Source organism: Acanthisitta chloris, unplaced genomic scaffold (genome assembly GCF_000695815.1).
Source record: "Acanthisitta chloris isolate BGI_N310 unplaced genomic scaffold, ASM69581v1 scaffold8121, whole genome shotgun sequence".
Taxonomy (NCBI): domain Eukaryota; kingdom Metazoa; phylum Chordata; class Aves; order Passeriformes; family Acanthisittidae; genus Acanthisitta; species Acanthisitta chloris.
The window spans coordinates 64,755-86,110 of NW_008656418.1; the positions used below are offsets into that span (position 1 = coordinate 64,755).

General features: G+C 43.3%; 1 protein-coding gene across 1 annotated transcript in view; it reads right to left on the minus strand.

Moving 5' to 3' along the window:
• The window catches only part of PAPLN (papilin, proteoglycan-like sulfated glycoprotein), a 45,140-nt gene that overhangs the window by 16,631 nt on the left and 7,153 nt on the right, over nt 1-21,356 (minus strand). Inside the window, exons 2-12 of the mRNA XM_009084327.1 lie at nt 10,376-10,491; nt 9,008-9,068; nt 8,299-8,401; nt 7,346-7,476; nt 6,883-7,006; nt 6,057-6,137; nt 4,876-5,048; nt 4,157-4,280; nt 3,016-3,142; nt 2,251-2,316; nt 50-257 (exon numbers count right to left, since the gene is read on the minus strand). Of these exons, the coding sequence (XP_009082575.1) occupies nt 50-257; nt 2,251-2,316; nt 3,016-3,142; nt 4,157-4,280; nt 4,876-5,048; nt 6,057-6,137; nt 6,883-7,006; nt 7,346-7,476; nt 8,299-8,401; nt 9,008-9,068; nt 10,376-10,491 (1,314 nt within the window). The remainder of the gene's footprint in view (nt 1-49; nt 258-2,250; nt 2,317-3,015; nt 3,143-4,156; nt 4,281-4,875; nt 5,049-6,056; nt 6,138-6,882; nt 7,007-7,345; nt 7,477-8,298; nt 8,402-9,007; nt 9,069-10,375; nt 10,492-21,356) is intronic.

Sequence of the window (21,356 nt, forward strand, 5' to 3'; positions counted from 1 at the left end):
TTTGGCAGGTCCTCCTCCAGTAGATGCCAAGAGGCTGTTAGCCACTCACCTCTGACCAGGGCCCCGTGCTCCAGGTGGCACACGGCCTCACGTTGCAGGGCTGGCTGCTGTGAGGCTGCTGTGCAAAGGCCATGCACTCAGAGTTATCCACCACCCCTTGGGAGCTCTGGCCGTCGAATGCCATGCAGAAAACGGAGCGAGTCTGGGTGCCCCCACCACAGGTAGCTGAGCAGGGTCCCCATTCCCCTGTTTTCCACCTGCAGGTCACAAAATTAAGCAAAAAACATGTAAGCCCAGCTAAACTGCCTGGAGGCACAAAGGAGATCAGTGCCTTGTCCCTTTTGTAGTCAAACAGGGAAAGTGTCCCTTTGAAGGATAGTCAGAGGCAAGTTCCCATTTGACCAAGCGCTGCCCAGCTTAGTTGGCAATGCAGAGCATGAGTCCCACTCCAGAGACAAATCCCCAGCTACAAAACAGTTGTTTCTCTGGAAGTGCAGAGCTCTCCCAGAGGGAAATGATTTCTCTCCATGGCTTTTGGTCCCTGATGCCTGCAAATATGTCATTCCTGGAATAGAACATCAAACAGAAAGAAAGAAAAACAAAGAAAACAATCCAGAGCAGCTAAAAGAAGGGCAACCCTCACTAGTGTAGTTACACATTACACTCCAGACATCATCAGAAACAGGAAAACCAAGCCAAACCCTCACTCTGCCTGCAAACCATGGCAGACACTCTCAGAAGTGCTTGTGCACTTTTAGCTGACAGCCAGTAGAAAACTGATTTATTCTCCCCATCGGTCAAATTCTCTAACAGCAGCACACATACAAAAAAGCCTCCAAAATGCAAATAGATTTTATCTTGTATTTGATTGCTGAAGCTGCCACAGAAAGGACACAGCCTTGCTAACAGAAGGGGGAATGTCCAAAACAAAATCTGTTTGCGTGATAAAATTCCTGTCCATGTCTACTCCAGTCTCAGGGCTGGAAGCATAGCTTACATAGCCTGGCTTCAGGGACAATATGATGTTTCACCCCTGACTCCAGCGTGCTGTGCAGTCAAAAGGCACCAGCCCTGGAGGGGGAACATCATGGTGAGTAAAGGCTCTTCATGTTTTCTCCCCTAGCATTCCAACTACTTCCCTAGTCTGGCCCTTGCCACCCCTAAACTGAGTTCCAGCCAGCCAATTCACATTCACACCCTAACAGGAACTTCACAGTAGGCTCATCCATGTTCATCTCCTAATAATGCCCTTCTTTATTGCTAAAGATGCAAATATCAGCCCAAAACTGAATGGCCTTCACTATAAAATCAGTTGTTCCCTTTGGAAAGGGAACAAATACAACTAATAGAAGCCACTTACAGCAGTATGGTTGCAGGGCTTATAGCAAATTAATTGATAAAGATTTCAAAAGCTCCAGTGAGAATAACTCCTCACTCCTCCCCCTGTATTCTGCCTCCTGTAAAGCAAATGTACAGTCTTAAAAAGGGCTGTATCAATCAAATAGGCTCACCTACAGCTTCCTTCAATTTTGATTCAAGATTTCTCTGATACTTGTTTCGTTTCCTTTGTAAGACAAGGTCAACCATAATGCTGGGACCTTCATCAGAGCGCAAAATTTGTAAAGTCCTAAACTATTAGCTTGCTGGGGGACAACTGCTTTGCTTTTGATGCTTTTTAACTTTTCATACCTCAGTGTACATTACTGCATCTGTCACATCCTTGTACTCATCACAGTTTATAGACTCTTTTCTGCCTGCTATAGGGCCCACACCAAAGAAAGAAGAGCTTTTAAGAAACTCTGAGACTTTTGCTATGGCATGCTGGCATCCTGGCCAGTGTTTCGGTTGCCCAATCCATCATGCTCTCCCCTTCATTTATGTTCCTTTATTTATCTTGATAAATAAATTTAAAGAAAATCTTCCAGAACATCTTTTCACCTCTTCACTCTTATTCCAGAGAACAAACAACTGTTGCCAGGATAAGCAGTCAAAAGCTATAAAGAAATTGTTCTCTTCTAAGTCCCAGAAGAATCAAGTTCTCAAGAGGCACATGCAACCACCTGCGCAAAGCTACCAGCCAGCACCCTCCACCATCATTTTCATTGGCAAGAATCAAAAGCAAAGCAACACCCACTGCTACCACCAGTGCCAAAGAGGAAAGCCCCCATGGACTGCAGTGGGCAACTAGATGGAGAGCAGAAGAGAGCAGCTGCCTTCCTGTTCTTTCTGTAACTTCCCTCTCCTCGTTACCTCTTGCTCTGAGAGCTCCGTGCTCCACTGTGACTCCAGGCTTGTGGCAGATAGATGTAAGAAGTCCTTTATACACAGAACAAAGCGTTTTAAAGAACTTTAAAAAAGTAGCTACAGGCTAATATATATTCAGAAATGCCCCCAAGTGCCCTCTCAGCCACACGAGTACTCTCAAAGGCCTCCTCTGCACCCATCAGATACACAGAGATACAGCTAAGTCTCTGGTTACAGCTCTGGATGCCCATGTAAGAGCCAAGTGAAGCCAACCGTAAGGCTATGACAGCAAGGGACAAGGAGTAAATGGCTGGTTAAAAGGATTTGAAAATGCTGGAGAATGAAAAGACTCTAGGATTCATCCCTTTCTAAGAGCAAGGACACTGGGAACACAGAAAAGACATAAAATGACACGAGCTATGACCTTCTACTCTGTCTTTGCAGGCTCCATCTCAAGAGGACAAAAGCCAGAGAATCTGTTTCTTATCTCCTACACAGACTAGATGACTGTCTTCCACAATCATACCTTGGAAAGCAAATTTAACTGGTCTATAAAATGACCACAGGATGTATTAAGCCCTTCCCTTGTGCACACAGAAATGCTCATCACAGTGTTACCATCCCCATCATTTGTCTTGGGCTTTATCTAAGTGAAACACTTCCTTGGAGAGAACCATGCTGGAGGGCAGGAGAATTGAGATGAACATTCTTTTTCTCAGATCTAAAAGCACCTCAGGAAGAAGTCAGAGTCTAGAAGGAAAGAAATCCTACCGTTTTGTCTGGGGACAAGTCTGATGACCACATGTCCGATTATTGTCTGGTTGTGGTTTATTCCTGCACATATAGTCTGGATAAATTTCATTGTCAATGGTACAAAACACCGAACGGGATTGGAAACCTAGAGGAGAAGCAAGAGAGTATCTGATCAACAAAAGCTATCCAGGACTAGGTTTGCAATGCACTGGTGTTGGCAAGGCAAGTTTCTAAAATTGTATAGAATCCACACCTGTGCAGGCCAACCTGGAAAACAGACAGGTGCAGTTCTTTTTCTCTCACTATATGTACAAACAGTGCCTCCCTGAAGTAGATGTGTCCACTGGAAGGGCAAGGAAAACAGAATAATTCTGTGTAGCTGAGGGGAATTTTCCTGTTATATTATGGACTGACACTCAGAAGGAAAGTGTCATATTCACTTGTTGCTTATAAAGGAACCCTGCAAGACATGTACAGTATACAGCAGAAGAATTGGGGATCTCCTGTTAGACTTAAAAGGTCAGACTTGCAAAGACTGGATATAGGAGTAAAACTTGCAACCCTTCATGCTTCCTACAGATTATGACTGCCCAGGCAAAGACGATATGAGTCACAATATAGCAAAAGCTACCAAAATAGCTATGAGCACAGAAGCCCAGAACAGAGTTTTTTGGTTTGTTTTTCTTTAAAGCTTAAAATCCACAATTTTGCTCATTGAACATGATGTAAGGCCCCAAGAGATCTGACAGTCCTCCTGGAAGGAGAGAATCTTCCAGGCTGTGGTAGAGGGGAATGATGTGATTCAGTGATGTAGGCCAGGTCAGTTTATAGAGGACCTCTCAAGTGGTTGAAAAGACCCGAAAAGGACATAAAGAGCTGAAGCAAAACAAAACAAAGGCTATCTGTGAAGATTCTTAAGAGGTCCTAGTAATAGGTTTGAGGACTAGGGCATGGAAAATAAGACGGGACAAGGCATGGGGCACAGTCCTGTTGTGACCCCCTTGACAAAGTCTTAGCTGTCCCCTGCAGATACCTGCTCTGCCTTCCAGCAGGAAACTGCTGGGAAGCAGCTGCAGAGGGCAGCACACCGTTACACTGTCTGCAGGGTGTGGATATAAACCCCACACCAGCCGCCAGAGACCAGGTCCTCTCCCCTTACCTCCTCCACATTCAGAGCTGCACTCGCTCCAGGAACCATAGCTCCAGCTGTAACCCGAGGCCTGTCCTCGCAGGGGCAGATAATACTCATACTGTACCCCCATGTTTGGCTCCTGGCTGATGAGCTGTGAAAGCATGGGAAGAAGTTAGAGAAATAACACTTTTCCTCTTCACAGCATTTTCCCTCATATCTGAGAGTTTGAGCTAACTTGCAACCCTCCCATTCAAGAAGCACTAATTCTCTATGCTGTATTTGGTCCTTGTCTTCTATCACACTCTGGAGAGAATTACTTTTCAGAGAAGGGTGCATTCATTCCTTTTGTCTTTAGATCCATCTGCTCCTGTAGCAGTGAATACCTTTCCTGCCCTACAACAAGCAGTGACCTGGAGCCTGTCCATGCCTCAACACCATTTGGTGCTAACTCTTGCCTCTCTTAAAGTCAGAGTCCAAAGGAATATGCAGAAAGCCAACATCAAGCCTTTCCCTGCTCATTTCTGAGCAGCAGAACCAGAGCAGCAGATAGTGCTATTTCTGCGAGATGACCACCTTGGTCTAGCTAGGGGGGCCTACAGCCTTGTAAGATTCCCAGGGGCCCCATCACTACTCCAGTATTTATTTCCCATGAAGTATCCACCAGTGCACTCCCACTGCACAAAGCCAGGGCTGCTACGCAAAGCAAGAGAGCAGAGTATCAGCAAGGGGCAGGCACAGCTTCTTACCTCAATGATGAGGGGTTCTGTGGTGGGACCTCGGGCATGGAGGAGCTCTGGGGCCACGTCACCCTCTGAGCCACGGTCATAGTGCATAACCGTGCTGGCTACCTGCAGCGCCCGGCTGAAGTCGATTGTCCAATGCCCATTCAGGTAATACTCCCCTTGCACATTCTTGACAGCTGGACAAACCCACATGCCAGAGAAAGAGGATCATAAGAACTCCACAGGGCTCTGTTTCCTATTTCCATTCAACATTGTGTCACAAGCAAATGAAGGTGACCATCATCCTCCAACAATGCTGTCCTCCTATATGGCTCCCTTGCCAGTAGCTGGTCATATTCAGACAGCAGCTCTTGACAGCTTTGCTGCAGACCACATACTTTTTTGCTGCACAGACAAATGCCTCCAGCATATTCCTGCCTTGCCTCTGCATTCCCCACTGTTAGATACTGGGGCATGGCCTATGTCAGCCTTTGTCCTGCCTGCCATTAGGATGTGGGATTCACATCCCACTGCCTCTACACAACCAGCCACTTAATCAGATATTCTATTCAGAAAACAAAGATGGGTGCTGCATCCAGTTTTCTACAAAGGAAAACATTTTCTACAAAGGAAAATGTCACCAAACTGATTTGTCCAAACCAGTGGATGATGGAAGAGTCAGAAAGCAGAAGAGTATTTGCTTTCTCTGCTGACATTTCCTCAGCCCTGCCCAGAAATGTAGGTGAGGACTTTTCTTCCTCCTTTTCACCCTCTGCAGCATGACCAGAGTTTGTGGTTGTACATACACCCATAAGAAAACTATGGGGAAAAGAAGCCCACCCCACACTTTTGGATGGCAGGTGTAGTTAGGGTTTACATTCAACAAACAATAGAACTCATAGTCAAATTTTGCTATATCAACAAGATTCCTTGTACATTCCAGGCAGGAAGTCTCAATGTGGTTTGGGTATTTTTATTTCCAACCAACAGCAAGATCTTCCCAGGAGACAAAATGAGCTAAATGTGAAGCCCAGAGCTGTGCATCACTAACAATTCAAGGATACTCAATATTCAGATCCTGATATTTCCACTGCCATATCAAGCCCTCAATGTAAACATCTCAAAGCCCACACCTGAAAACCAAATTTTAACATAATGTCTGGAATCCAAATGGACTTAAACACAGGTTGTGACATCAGTCTTACCTAGGAAGTTCCTGCTGGGCATAACCTCCTTAATTTGAATGCTTGTGGCTCCCACAGGGATGATGAAGATTTGATTGTAACCTGAAAACAATAAAGAGGAGGATTATTCAATATCTGCCTGTGGCTGCCACATGGTCTCTCTTCCATGCCAAATATGTTCACAGTTGCACTGGTGCCTGAACAACTGGATGAGTTTTTTGATGGTAGCTTGGAGCATTTCCATTGTCACTTTTATTGCATTCATAATAGCTTCACCCTACATTATCCACAAGTCAGTCCACGTGTAAAAAATTCTAATTACACCTTAGAGAAGTAAGTGCAGGGATTAGTGCAAAGTCTTTTTTCCTAGATTTTAAAATCTTTGGAATTTCAGCAAGCATCATATTGGAGTTCAACAGAGAGAGATATGACCACAGGTGTAGTTGTTATCTTGAAATTTTTCAAAATTGGCCAAACGCAGAAGTTGCAGTCTCATTTCTAGCCTTGCTAATCCTGGTGAGGCTATCAAGACACAGGACAGGGGGACAGTCTTATGAAGGTGGTATATAGCTATGTTCTTATGGTACACTTAGAGCACCTGCTGGAGAGTGAGCAGGAAAAGGCACCGGCAGCATGGCGAGTACTTCAGTCTCTACAGAGACTAAGGAAGCAATTCCCAGGATAAGACCATCAGTGCATTTTCTGCTGCTAAGGCCACACACTGTACAGACATTTCAAGTGAATATCCAAGAATGTGAGCAGGTGTCTCTGCCAGACCTTGCAGGGGTTGACTTTCAGCCTAACACTCTAGTCCTCACCTGCCCAAACTACCTAGGATCATCAGTACCTTTCGGGAGGCTGGGCACATCAAAAGTGCCCTTCACACCATAGCAGGTGCTGCCATCTCCTCCACACTGCAGGCACTTGTCCTCCTTCTTGGCAGATTCCAGCTTGTTATCACAGCCAACAGCCTGTCAGAGCACAGGAGAATTAATAGGAATAAATTGTAATGACAGGGGAAAGAAAAATTTCGTCAGATGCTGGATGGATCTAATGACAAAGCCTGAATCTAGGGAGTCTGGGAAGTCAGGGCAGGGCAGGGAAGCAGTTGACAGAAAAAGGACAAAGCTGATATCTAATATTTCCCATTCAGAGGCAGATGGATGCTGCCCACATGCTCCTCAAGCGCCTTGGAAACTGAATGATTCACCTTTTCTGATGCTATTATGAAAGGTCAAGTAGAATAAAGGAAAACAACAGAAAGACTGACAGACCCAATGGTGAATGAAGGAAGCAGCAAGATGACTAACCTGACAAACTCCCTCTACACAGATGTCCTTCTTGCCAGGTTCACAGGTGGTCCCATCTACCACTGCTTCCTTGTGCCTATAGTAGAAGTTTTCTCCCTTGGGAATACAGTTTAACTCACACTTATTAGGCGCTGGCAGGAGAGAAAAAACAAATGTTATATGATAGTTTGATAATACATCAGAAGCCTAGTTTTAGATCACAGGAGCAGAAATAGAGAGGTGGACTGACATGAACAGATTTCTGGGTCACAAACTGCTGAAGGCTGGAAAAATACCCTGGTAAAGTCTCACTGTGTGCAACCATTTCCTCAGAGAACATAGGTCCAGGCAGATAGTTGGCTGATTCTTACTAGGACTGTTCTTTTGCTCCCTTGGAGTACAAGACTTCCTAGAATGAGAACAAGTGCTGGTACAGAACTGTTATTTTAACAACCAACAAAAAACCTCAAATTTAAATACATCTTAAAATTCCTCATAATTTGTTAACCAGCTGAGAATGATAACATAGCAACGCTCAGAGCAAGGACCTCTGGTTCCCACACTTGCCTTCTGAGCTGGTTCCTCAAGAATGTGTGGGCCAATTGAAGAGATGTCACATTTTCTGAAACAATCATTAATTATTGGATTTGTTTCTCCTGTGCCCTGCTAATATTCTTTTTCCAATATTGAAAAATATAGCAGAACTTCTACTTCTCTAGTATTTCAGAACCTAGCTGTAATCAGTTCCAGATTTCTTGAGCAATGTTTCTGAAAGTATAGCTGCAATGGGAGCTGTCTCTTGGCCCATGCATCCAGTGTCTTCATGACAGCAATGATTTTTTTCTATGTCACCCCCTGCCACCCACTCCAGCTAAAGAAGCATCCTGTGAGGATACAACAGTCAAAAACATTACAGTCACTTCAGAACATACTGTTGATATGAATGAAGTGCAACCCTCCATATTTATCATTACCTCCGTAATACGGAAGCCACTTGTATTTCTTTCCTTGGAATTCTGTCCCATCAAACTCTGCACACTGCTCTGCCCGGAAATCCCGGGAGCCTTCTGGGCAGCTCTGTTTGGAGGAGGAGATGTTTGTATTGCACCATTGTAAAAACAAGGAAAATTAAGTGTACAACAAAAAATCAGGGTTTATTGTTATTGCTCTCATATAAAATCAGAGACATAATTTCAATATACTTTTGAAGGGTATCATAGAGTATCATAGAGTGTTAAGGGGTTGGAATGGACCATATAGATCATCTAGTCCCAGTCCTCCCTGCCCTGGGCTGGGACACCTCCCACTAGACCAGGTTGCTCAAGGTTTTATCCAACCTGGCTTTGAACACTACCAGGTCTGGGGCATCCACTACCTCCCTGGGCAATCTGTTCCAGTGTCTTAGCATCATTAAAGCAAAAACCTTTTTCCTGACATCTAGCCTAAACTTCTCCTCTTTCAATTTGTACCCATTGCCCCTTGTCCTGTCACTGCAGTTCCTAACAAAGAGTTCCTCTCTGGCTTCCCTGTAGGCACCCTTCAGAGACACTCCTAATGAACAGCATTCACCACTGATGACAGAGAAAAAACCAACTAATAATGACATATTAATTCTGGACATTAATGATAATTGTCTGAGGAAAAAGAGTAACAGGAAGAAAAACCAAAGACAGAGCACTATACCTGAATATTACATGAACGATAACTGCGAGTTGGTCCAACACAACTGGAAGGACCTTCTGTCCTGAAAGACAGAAAAACTACATGAAGGTCTAGGAAGAATCTACATGCAAAAAGTCATCTCATGGCAGACATTATAAATCACCTTCACCTCGAGCATATCACCCTCACACAGTTACCTGAAACAGCAAAACAACTAAAATATTCTCTACCACAAAAGCAAGCTGGCACCTTCCAGTGCTATTTTCTGCCATGGTTTGTGTTCTGGCATGAATGAAACACATGCCATGAAGAATTGTGGTATAACTCTTCAGGGTCATGTTTCAGCTAAATAATGGAAGAAGGGTTTTAGTCCATTATCCACCAGCAGTTGAGGTGTCCATACAAGAAAAAGAAACATGTCATGAGCAGAAGGAGGGCAGTGGCCAATTCAGAGTAGGTACACACATCATCTGTCATGCTTTTTATCTTCACAGTAGGCCTATGAGTAGAAAGCGCTAAACACCCTTATTCCAGTCAAACTACCATATCTGAGAATTACAGAAACTAATAGCTATGGAGGAAATCGATCTGAAAAGCCAACCAATGTCTAATACCTCACTATCTTTAAAATTGAGAGAGAGGTCTCCAGGAATTCTGGCAGGTATATACCATAATGGGCAGCCTACCAAAGAGATTTTTCTCTATGCTGTGTGGGAAGCAGCAGTGCTTCATAACTCTGGATTCTTCTATTACAACCCCCGCTCACATTTCTCTAAACAGAGAGAAGCTATTTTTTTCAGGATATTATTGATACTCTGGCTTTTCCCCCCTCCTTTTATTTCCATGCATAATAGGATGTCTAAGAACCATCATTCCCAACAGCTGCAGTGCCAGTCATCATCCTCACTAGGATGCAGCTAACCCAGCTGCAAATGAGGTGGCACAGTGCTAACACTGCTTGAACCAACTCTACACTTCCATTTCTTCTGAGGCAATTTACCTTCCTGGGAATCATAAGCCTGAGAAGATCTCAGCTCAGTCACTGGCTCTTGGGAGAGAAACCAACTGCTCTGGACTGTTCTCTGCCTCCCCCAGGGCTTGCCACACTAGACCTGATTGAACACCTGCTGCCATGCCTATCACCTGATTGCACAGCCTTAGATCTCACAGAGAAAACAATGTGCTCTATCAAATAGCCAAAGCAAGGAGAGCACTATTCAAAACAGCAGTGACAAGACTGAAGCTGAAGTTGATCTCAAAGTGGACTCATTCCCCTAGGATTGAATACTCGGTCATTTTTGTTCTGAGTGTATATTGGAACATAAGTGCAGAAGCTCAGTAACAGAAAAACACATTTAAAGAAGAAAACCAAAGGAGGTCAGCCCTCACTGTTGGGAATAGCAGCGCCGTTGTCGAAAGCTGACTCCACCGCCACAGCTCCGACTGCACTTGCTCCATTCACCCCAGCTCTCCCAGACATCGACCTGCCGTTTCAGGCGGTGGCCCTGCAAATAATAAAACCCCATGGACATATCAAACAGACATGGCAACACAGAAAAAACAACAATGAAAATGAAGCAGAGGTCCTATGTGTTCTCTTGCAAAAAAGGCTGCCTTGCTGTGCAATATTCCTAGTATGAAAAGTGGCACAGAATAATACATCAAACCACTAATATCTAGAAGTATTAGCTTCCTAAAGACATATAGCACATCCAGCTTTATAATCTCCCTTAACTGTTATTATTTTTCTATTCATAGAACCTCTGCACTTTTGAATAACCATCTAAAAGAGGATAACATCTTCCTCTCAGCAAGGCAGCAAAGGCAAATCATTACTTCAGGGACTATGAGCACTGTCACTTCACACCAGATCAATAGAGCCACTTAATCCCAAATCCTTGGCTCCAAACCAGATACTTAAGAGAAATAAAGGAAGCAGAAAGTAAATCCCCAGAACACATTTTTTACTGCAACCAAATTCCATGCATGGACCTTTTTCCCCCCTTACACAACTGTGTGCTATGATGATGTCAAAGTCTGGGCCATCAGTAGCTAGAACCTTAATAAATTTTCTATTTGGAAAGTCTGAATGGATACTGACATTAGGAGAAATAACTGTGCTAATGTAGAGAAGTGCAACGGAGCCAACCGAAATACATAATTTTTAAAATAAATGAAATATTATATTTTCAGGAAAAAAAGGCTACTACAGCTGATGGGATCCACGGACAGCAGGACATGGGGGGGTTAGTGGGAAGAACAGCAATATCCTGAGGGAAAAAAGTAATAATTGCAAGATGCAGAAGGATTAATTCTGCTTGAGAAAAGAAGGTAAATGCAGGGTTACACAGTGAGAAGCCCTGTATAAACCAGTTTTGCTGTGCAGCTGCACCTATAGGGCAGTTCATGCATATAATCATGCAACTGAGAAGGTAGTGCATGCCATTTGCCACTTAGACATTTGGAGTAGTAAAGAGTGGGCAGACAGAGAAAAAAGACAATCTAATTCGCTTCCATACCCACTGTATCCCACCAAACCTACGTAACGCCTGGGCCTGAGTCCCAATCCATTTCATACAGTCCCTTGTTAACTTAACCACAGCACCCCACAGTCCCATCCTCTACGTTTCCCTGCTCATGCTTTGTTTCCATTCCTTCCTGTTGCCCCCTCTGCATCCTCACGTAAGCTATTTTCTGGTGATCACCCAAGCCAGGAAGGGTCATCATATAGGTTCTCTGCTGGAGTGGAAGAATATCCTAGAAATGGAGATTTCACCATAGCAGGAATATCAACCCTGATCAGCAAGCAATTTCAGCCCACCCAGATCACTTTCCAAGGCCTACAGAGAAGGCACTGAGGAGAAAGCTCCTCCATTTAAGAGCATAACTTTCACTTCTGTTAGCTGATACCTGCTTTTTACACAAGACATCCAAGTCCCTGCTAGAAACAGGGGCTAGTCTAATAAATCATCCAACTCAGACAAGATGTGTGGACTAATCCTCCCTTGTCATTTAGACAGGTTTCGTAATTTTCTACTCACACTTCCTGCCTGACATATATCCAAGTTACAGTCTTGTTTCTTTCAAGGATGCTGCTGCTGGCAGAGCAACAGTCAGAGATATTAGCTAATCATATCTGTGTATTTACCACCAAATTACCCACAACTATCTAGCTGCAGAGTCACCTCAAATTGTTACCTATACTGCTCTAACGTGAAATGCTTTCTTCCTAGCCCACGCTATTTAATTTTCTTCACAGAAGTTCTGTGCAATTCTTTCTAATACCTCTGGTGTTTACTTTTATCCTGCTTCTCAATGGCACTACCCAGGGTACAGCCACTTCTGCATACCTACTTTTGGCCAAGTCAACATCTCCCTGACCCCTTGCCAAACCCTTCTACCATTCTTTCAGTCCAGATATTGAGCTCAGTGTTTGTCTTCCGCATTCTCATTTGCCTTCTGGGAGTAATCCCAACAATAGAGTTTTAGCTTTCAGTAAGGCATTTTATTTTCCTAAATTCTTTCAGTCACCTAATTCCTCCCCTGTAATCCCTCCTCCCTTGCTATATGCTACCACTCTGTTTCTCTGCAGCCTTATTCCTCTGTATCAACTGACTGATTTAGGAGCTGTATTAGCTCACCCTGGAAACAAGAGGCCTTTCAGACAGCATAAGGGAGAAGAAAACATGTAGATAAAAATCCAGAGGAAGAACATTTGAAAGTCAGATTACTGGAAGGCAATTAGGATAGAAAGCCCTTCCTTGACACACACACACACGACTCTGATAAATATTCCAACATCTCTCCTACAGAACTAGCACACTTTATTCCTTCTGTACAGAGCAAAATCTACAAGGACTCTTTGTTGTAAGGCTTGTGCATCCAGAGAGTGCAGAAGGAATCACTTTTCTCAGTATCACTCCATTTAGGTACACACCAAAAGGAGCATCAACCAAAAGAATCCTCCCAAAGCTGTATAGTGTTAGAGAAACATTTTAATAGGGGCCCAACTCCCATACTTGGAAAACTGTGCACTCATTACTTCAGTAACTGCACATGTGTATATGGGCAAATATAAAGCTACATATTTATGATAAATAATAAATATATTATTACATAATCTGACAACAGGATGATTTTTTATGTTGTCAGCTAGTTTCTGTTCCAAAGGCCTCTTTCTGCTCTCCTCAGACTCTGGAATGCTTTTATCTGTTGTCAGCCAGGACAAGTAAATTCCATTCCCTCCTGGATACCAGAACTGAAAATCTCCAATCTTCATCACTATTACCTATTCATTTGGTTCCCTTCCCTCTCTTCAGCCTAGCATGCATACAAGAATGCAGCTTCTTTACCTGCTGTAAGTATATATTTTGGTGTTTCAGAAGAAGCAAGAAAATGCATACGACCACCTTACTCAACTTCTAAAAACTCCAGAAAGAACCATCAGTTAACCCCAACTGCTCTATCTAGTTTAAATGCCAGTTCAGACACCAGAAATGCCTACATTCTTAGGAATATTGACATTGCCTGTGACCCTGAAACCATAGGCTCTCAGTGCTCATTTGTACACAGGCTGCTGTGGTATAAAAGTTTAGAAGGACAGTGATTTTATTTTTATAAACACTGCACTGCTTTCATCAGTTCCTAGACAGATGAACTGCTGATGTAGTTGCAGCATCTCCTGTTACCAAGCCAACTGTATCTGATATAACCAGCAAGTAAAAAAGCTATGCCTCTGAGTCACTAGAGCTCCAGACCTCATCTGCAAAGACAATTCCAGTGTGCATCAGATACAAAAAAAGTATTCTGAAAAAGGGTCCTGGATAGCATATTATATGCCATGTAACATTATTTTTATGTATAGAAATAAATATCGATCCTGCTGGTTGAATGCCACCACCTATAATGGATGTGCAGAGCAAAGCTATGCAACTGCTGAGAACTCCAGCCAGTATGTTGGGTTCATCCAGGGGCTGGCTCAAATGTCTCTACATGAACACACATAGTATGGGCAATAAACCAGAGGAACTAGAGACGAGCATGCGACTGTGTAGATATGACATTGTGGGTATCACAGAGACATGGTGGGATGGCTCCTATGACTGGAGCGTTTGGAATACAAGGGTTTAGGCTTTACAGGAAAGACAAGCTGGGAGACAAGGAGGAGGAGTAGCCCTATATGTCAGTGAACAACTGGAAAGATTGGATGAGGGACCGATAAGGAATTAGTTGAGAGTATGTGGGTCAAGATTAAGGGCAGGATTGGAGCAGGGGATGTTATAGTGGGGGTCTCCTACAGACCACCTGATCAGGAGGAAGGTGTGGATGAAGGCCTCTATAGACAGGTATAATTAGCCTCAAGCTCACAAGCCATGGTCCCCATGGGGAATTTCAATCACCCCAATATCTGTTGGGAGAGAAAGGTGGTGATGCATAAGCAATCCTGGAGGTTCCTTAAATGTGTTAATGATAACTTCCTTACACTGATGATAGAGGAACCAACAAGGAGAGGAGCTGTACCGGACCTTGTGCTCACTAACAGGGAGGAGCTGGTAAGGAACGTGGTGCTCCAAGGCAGCCTTGGCTGTAGCAACCACGGGATGGTGGGGTTTGACACCCTCAGGGGGAAGGTGCACAGCAAGCTCACTGCCTTGGACTTCAGGAGAGCAGACTTTGGCCTCTTCAAAGACCTTCTTGGCAGAGTCCCTTGGGATGAAGTCCTGGAAAGCAGAGAGACCCAAGACTGTTGGCTGGTATTCGAGGATCAGCTACTCCAAGCTCAGGACCAATGCATCCAGACACAGAGGAAATCTGGCAAAAATGCCAGAAGGTCTCTGTGGATGAATAAGGAAGTGCTGAGGAAACTCAAGGGGAAAAAAAGAGACCTTTAGGAGGTGCAAGAGAGGAGAAATGGACTGGGAAAAATACAGAGAAGCTGTGAGAGAAGGGCCTACAAGGGACCTGGAGAGGGACTCTTTGTTAGGAACTGCAATGATAGAACAAGGGGTAATGGGTTCAAACTGAGGGAGGGGAAGTCTGGGTTGGATGTGAGGAAAAGGTTTTTTACTATAAGGGTGCTGAGACACTGGAACATGTTATCCAGGGACGTGGTGGCTGCCCCAATCCTGGCAGTGTTCAAGGCCAGGCTGGATGAGACCTTGTGCAACCTGATCTAGTGAGGAGGTGTCCCTGCCCATGGCAGGGGACTGGGACTAGGGTATCTGTAAGGTCTATTCCAGCCCCTAAGTTCTATGATTTTATGATTCTATGAAACATGCACTGGAAGTTACTCAGAAAGACAGAAAATACTGGCAGTATATAGGAACACTTTAAAAGGGGCCCTTAAAAGACTTTTCAGTCCCTTTGATGAGATAGATAGGAAACTATGCATGGGAAGAGGACTGTGCTTCCCAGACAAATGCATTGTAGGCATGCAGCAATCCACAAAGTACATATAATCAAATGGGGGCTAATGATTCAGTGTGAATAATTTCCAAGCGCCTTGCTGCAACTCGAAGACTAGCAAGCTGTCAAAGCAAATATCAATTTATTATACAGGCCAAAGTGAGCAGTGAGGTTCTGCAGTCACATGTCCAACCAACCTACCAGTCAAGTCCTTACCCCTAGTATTTCCCTTACTCCTTTAAGAGCTTAAAGATAGTCAACCTGAAATATTATGTGATTTTTTTGGTGCTGCCTTTCCAGACTGACAAGCAGCAAAAAAACGTCATGATACACTACTCCAACAGTCGCTGCTCTAAGCACATGGTTACTGATAACCATGCTATGCCTGAGAGGTTCAGGTCTAGGCTAGTCCTTGCTTTTACCCCAGCAGGTCACACAGCTTTGGCCCATTGAGCTGCAACTGAAACACCATTTTGGACACTGAAAAGTTGTTACTGTGACTTCTGGGGCTGTATCACACAGTTACTAGATTCCATTCAGATCTGATATAAATCTCAAAGCCAACAGTAAGAACATAGTGGGAAATACTTGATGTTAGAGGTTGATGACAAGCCTCTGTGCAGCTGTTACCCACTGAAAAGATATTGTTGACAATGATGAAATGAGTAATGTGGTATTTCTGTTATTTTATGTAGTGTTTCTGTGGCATAAAACTACAGTAAAAATCAGGCTCTCTCTCTTTAACTTTTCTTAGTATTTCTGAAATAACACTGCATCCTTTTATTTGATAAATATCTACTTTCTGGGGTTTATAGTTTCTGAAATAAGGTTAATGTTTATTTTGACACACCCTGAACTATAGCCTCGTTGATGAAGTTCTTTAAAAAAGAAAATTATCACCATAGTCATTTCTGTAATGGTTTCATTGCCAAAATCTTGGCAAGTAAGAAGCCCCCAGTGAAAATATGCAGCTTTGTTTAGATTAAATGATAATTGCTTAGAGAAGAGTTAATTGCTTTGAGAAAACTTAAAAAGGGAAGAGGAGAAAGAAAGAAAAGTGTCAAGATGCCCCAAGAGCTGCCTTCTCCATGTGGGCTGGGGATCAGGAGCAGGAGGCTTTCCTGGGGTAGGAGGGCAAGCCAGGGAACAGCACAATCCAGGGCACAGACCCAGAACAGGGAATTTGGAATCTTCAGCCAGCCAGGATGGAATATGGGACTTCAGGTGGGACTGGCTTATCAGGGTCCATGGCTAGGCCAGGCAGGGTTATGCAGAGCCTCACTGCTACATCACTAGGGCAGGAACCAACAGCCCTGGGGAGGCTACAGTGGGATCCTGGGGAGTGGGCAGGGTGGGGGAGTTTGTCCAGGGCCAGTAAAGCCTAGTAGTGCCCTCAAGGCCCTAACAAAAACAACCCACATGGAGCATATTCTTAGACTGTGTGCTCTTCAGGATGTGAGCTATTTCCTTCTCCTTTCTATATCCAGACCACCTGCCCAGTATTACAATGATGACAACCGATAATGTTTCTATACAGCTAAGCTCTGCAAGACATGGCATTCAATGCTCATACTTAATTGAAAGGGAGCTGAAAACATTCAGTATATCTTACATGTTTATAATGTAGATATATGCTAATATTCCAATAGATGCATTGTCAAGATAAATCCATCTGCAGCCAGCTAAGATATTAGCCAAAAATGCAGCCAAAAATAAGCCAATTATTTCAAACCACATCAGCAAAGCATTTTTTATAATTCTGTCTTAACCATTGATCTTGGCTCAGACACAGCAGGCCTGCAAAGAGCTTTGAAGGTGAAGAATGCCAAGTACCATTTTTATGAATAATGAATAAGCAGTCAAAGAATTGTATTTGAGCAAAACAAGAATGAAGGTGAACAAGATGGTGACAGCAGGAAGTGAAATACAAAATGGTACAGAAGAAGAGAGTATCTTTTTAAGACAAGCTGTTTCACAAAGAAGAGGAAAAAAGTCCAGCCTTAGTTAGCTTTAATGGCTTGTTGTTTACACTTACTGTGTATATCTCCTTTCATCCCCCTCAACCACCCTAGCTATAGCTTGTTATATCCCCTCTAACAAATCTACTAAAATCCATCCCTTCCCCTACAGCTTCAATTTCTCAAACACTATTCTCCATACATCATTGAACCCACTTCCTCCTGGTTCCCAACTATTTTCCATGTTCCCTGTGTTCACCTCTCCAACACTCCTCATTCTTCCACCTCTCTCTGGGCTGTCCCACCATACACCTGGCTCCTTCCACATCCCCTGCTTTCCTGTCAGCTGGGCAGGATACGGTGCACGTCTCACCCACTGCACTACCAGGTACATGCTGCCCCACAGGATAGTGGTTTGCTGGCTAGCAGGCAGAGCAGATAATAGTTACCTTTCAGAAATGGAAAGCCTTCGAGAAACTCTGGGTGGCCTGGACATGACTAGGGTATTTAAAGAACTTTCTAGAAAGATACAGCCATTGCAGAGACGTCAAATGAATTCTTGGAATCCTTGTGAAAGAAAAGGAGGACATCAAGAAAACTCTACAAAGAGGATGATTGTGAGAAAACTTTATGACCCCAAACACATTTGGAAAAGTGTACAAAACACACAGTATGAAATCACCAGAAGTTGTTTATCCAAGGGGCCTAACAGGAACTCAAGGTTGAAGTGGACAAACTGTTACATACTAGCAGACAATCCTCTCAGCTAAAGTCATGTGATTATTGGAAAGTGGAAAATCTGATGCCAGTTTACAAAAAGATCCCGGGGGAACCCATGATACTCTGCACTCACATGGTGTAAAACTGACATCAACTGATAAATTAATAGAAATTATAACAAAGAACAGAATTTGCAGGCACCTGCATAAATACAGGATGTTTGGGAAAAAGTCAGTAAAGCTAAGGGCAAATCCTGCTAAGAATATTGCAGTTCTTTGATTCACAAATATGTCAACAAGGATAATCAGTCAGATACACTAAGATTTTTTTTTTAAAAGATGCAAAAAAAAATCTTTCGCCTAAAGCTTTGAAGGAAATTAACCAGCCAGTAGGCCAGTCTTTCAATGGATGGTAGCAGGTGGCCCAAAGACAAAGGTAGAAGCAAAATCTCCATCTACTATGTCACAAGAAGTGACATTAGCAACAGAATTACATAAGGAACCTGAACTGTTCAAATGGTTTATTAGTTATGCCAAAACCACAGAAGTAATGAAAGCAGCTGATAAGGATAATTCAGGGTAATAAAGGACAACAGAGAGCCAGAGACATACTGCAAAGAGCTATGGAAAGACATCATAGTGTGACTTCTTACTATAATGACAGTGGAAATTTTATGTAGGTAACCTAAGTGATGCACAGGAGGAAACACAAATCCTATCCTAACAAATAAAATTATTACATATGAGCTGATCTTTAGCACCCAGGAGCAGGATCTTGGTGTTAGGATAGAAATGTTGCAATGCTAGAAGTCTACATGGCTTCAAGGAGGCATTGACCAAATTCAGGGAAGAGAAACAGAGATATCTCTAGCTCAAAGGGTTCATAAACTACAAATGACTGGAGACTGAAAGTGTATTGTGGAAAATTGTGCTTGCCAATCTTTTTAGGGTTTTTTAAACATATTTGTGACATAGCTGGAGACAGTATAAAGGGCAAAATGAACTGGTCCTAGTACAAATATTCTTGTGCAAACCCCAGTACAATTACTCTTGTGCATGTTTCCTAACTTTTCCTCCATAGGAATATTAATAAAATCTCCTTCTCTTTCTCTCTCTTCAGAGTAATTTTGACTGTTTCTTTATAATCTTAACTTTGAGGTCCTTGTGTATCTTCTGCCCTTCCTGTCAAATCTGGTTAAGGCATTTAGAAGTTTATTCAATAAACTAACATTGTTTAAACAATAACAATGTTGATTTCTTTATAAGATATTAAACCCAGCATTTTAACCTAGAAATGCAGACCCATAGAAAGCAATAGTGTGCAGATTAAATGTATTTGAATGTGAATTTCAGGCAAGCCTCAGGCCAGCCTTCACTTTAAGCACACCTGCAGTACAATCTAGGAGGAAATGTAAATATTGGACATGATCTAGATATCAGCTAATGCCTAAAGTCATAAAAGATGAACTCTTCCTTAGATGAGCAGCTTTTCCTTGAAACTGTCCCATGGTATGAGCAGATAAAGCTCCAAAGAAGGAGTTCCAGATACAAAACTTTGCACTCCAAAGCGTACAATATACACAATTCTTCTGCCCATCCAGCTATAATTTCTAGTGCTATCACAGCTACTAGTAATGGGTCACCTCCTTTTCCAGACTCTTTGCCTAGTGCAAAGGAACAGACATCACAGTTGCTGTATGGTAATACCCTCTCCATATTCTAGCAGGAAAGAAGGAATGAAGAAAACAGCATCCCACAAAGGATGAAGCACTGGGCAGGAAATACCAAGCAGCCAGTGGCTTTGACAAACAGGAGTCCTTCTCTCACTCCTTAATCATGTCTGTGATGTCTGGCAGGTAAACAAGCTACAGTCAGACTGCAAGCAGACAGAAGTTGTAGGCAACTGTCTCAGTTGCTGATAAGGTCTCAGCCCTGTCATTTCAGCCCTTACTCTGCTTGCTGCTTTCCCTAGCCGAACAATAAAGTAAATACAAGTTCAGCTCCTAAAGCAGAAGAGATGAAAACCAGTACATATCAATCTACACCCTTTAACCACAAGCAGATGTGAATCCCTGTGGTCTCATCTTCTTCACCCTTGTGCAAACCTGCAGTTCACATATTTACAGGTTTACTCCTATTAGCATTTTCAGTCTCTGTGTATGCCAGTTCATGCTCTCCTGCGTCTGGGTCAAAAGATGCCCAAGATGGATCTAAGAGGTAATCAGTTCATTCTGGAATAAAACTCACATATGTTAGTCTGTGCTTTCTGCTGGTTTTAGTTCTATGCCCACTCCCCTCTTCTTCATGGGGTATACACCATTCACTGTATAGCTGGAGGTGATCCACCTTTCTACCCATGTGCTGCTATACTGGCAGCTCATTTGATACCAAGATCAAAACAATCGCTGCTGTCTCAGCTGCAAGGCTGCTCTGGATCTAATATCTAATAAAGGGGTAGAGCCTCAATTTCTTAGACATATACTACTATAAATTAAAGGCAGTGTTTCTCCTTCAGTGCAGAGAAATGCACTATGCCACTTGACAACCTCTTATACTTCTGCCACTGGGAATTACAAAAGAACAGCACAGGGAAGGGAGCTTTTCAATGCTATGTGACACAGATTAGCTATTTTTCAATAAATCTGCCATCTCAGGTGAAGTCCTAAAGGAGTGTAGAACAGCAAGCAATTCTCCAACTTATTTTCCCACCATGCAGTATTCCCTGCCTCAGTTTTCAGTCTCACCCTCTGCTTCCCTTCCTTTCTCTAACCACACAAGCATAAAATTTGCACTTATAGCAGCAGGGCTACGACTCCTCTTCTGCAACAGTCAGAAGCATGCAGGCACTGCTTTTTCAGAGTTGTCCCACCTGTAGGAGTTCAGGAAGCTCCACTACTCTTTCGGTGCTTGGCCTGATCTAGCACAGACTTGGGTTGCCGTCGCTACGATAAGTCCCTGCCAGCTCCAGCTCTCACAAGCTGAACATCTCTTTCTTTGGTTCAGCCTGCTTGCAGTAGCAACTTGTAAGGAATGGCACACATGAAACAAACACCATTTCTCTCTTCCCTACTAGAAACACAATGGAGAATTACTACAGCAGAGTGCCTCAGTGCTGCTGGATCTTCCTGCTTTCTCATGACTTGGACAGATCCAGCATTTCAACAGAACTGTAATCAAGTGGTGGCCAAGGAAAAGCTTCTCCCTTCATTCAGCATGGCTTCAAGAGGTGCTACTGATTGAATGCAGAGGATAGAGTCTAATGCGACAGAGAAATGTCAGCCTTCACAG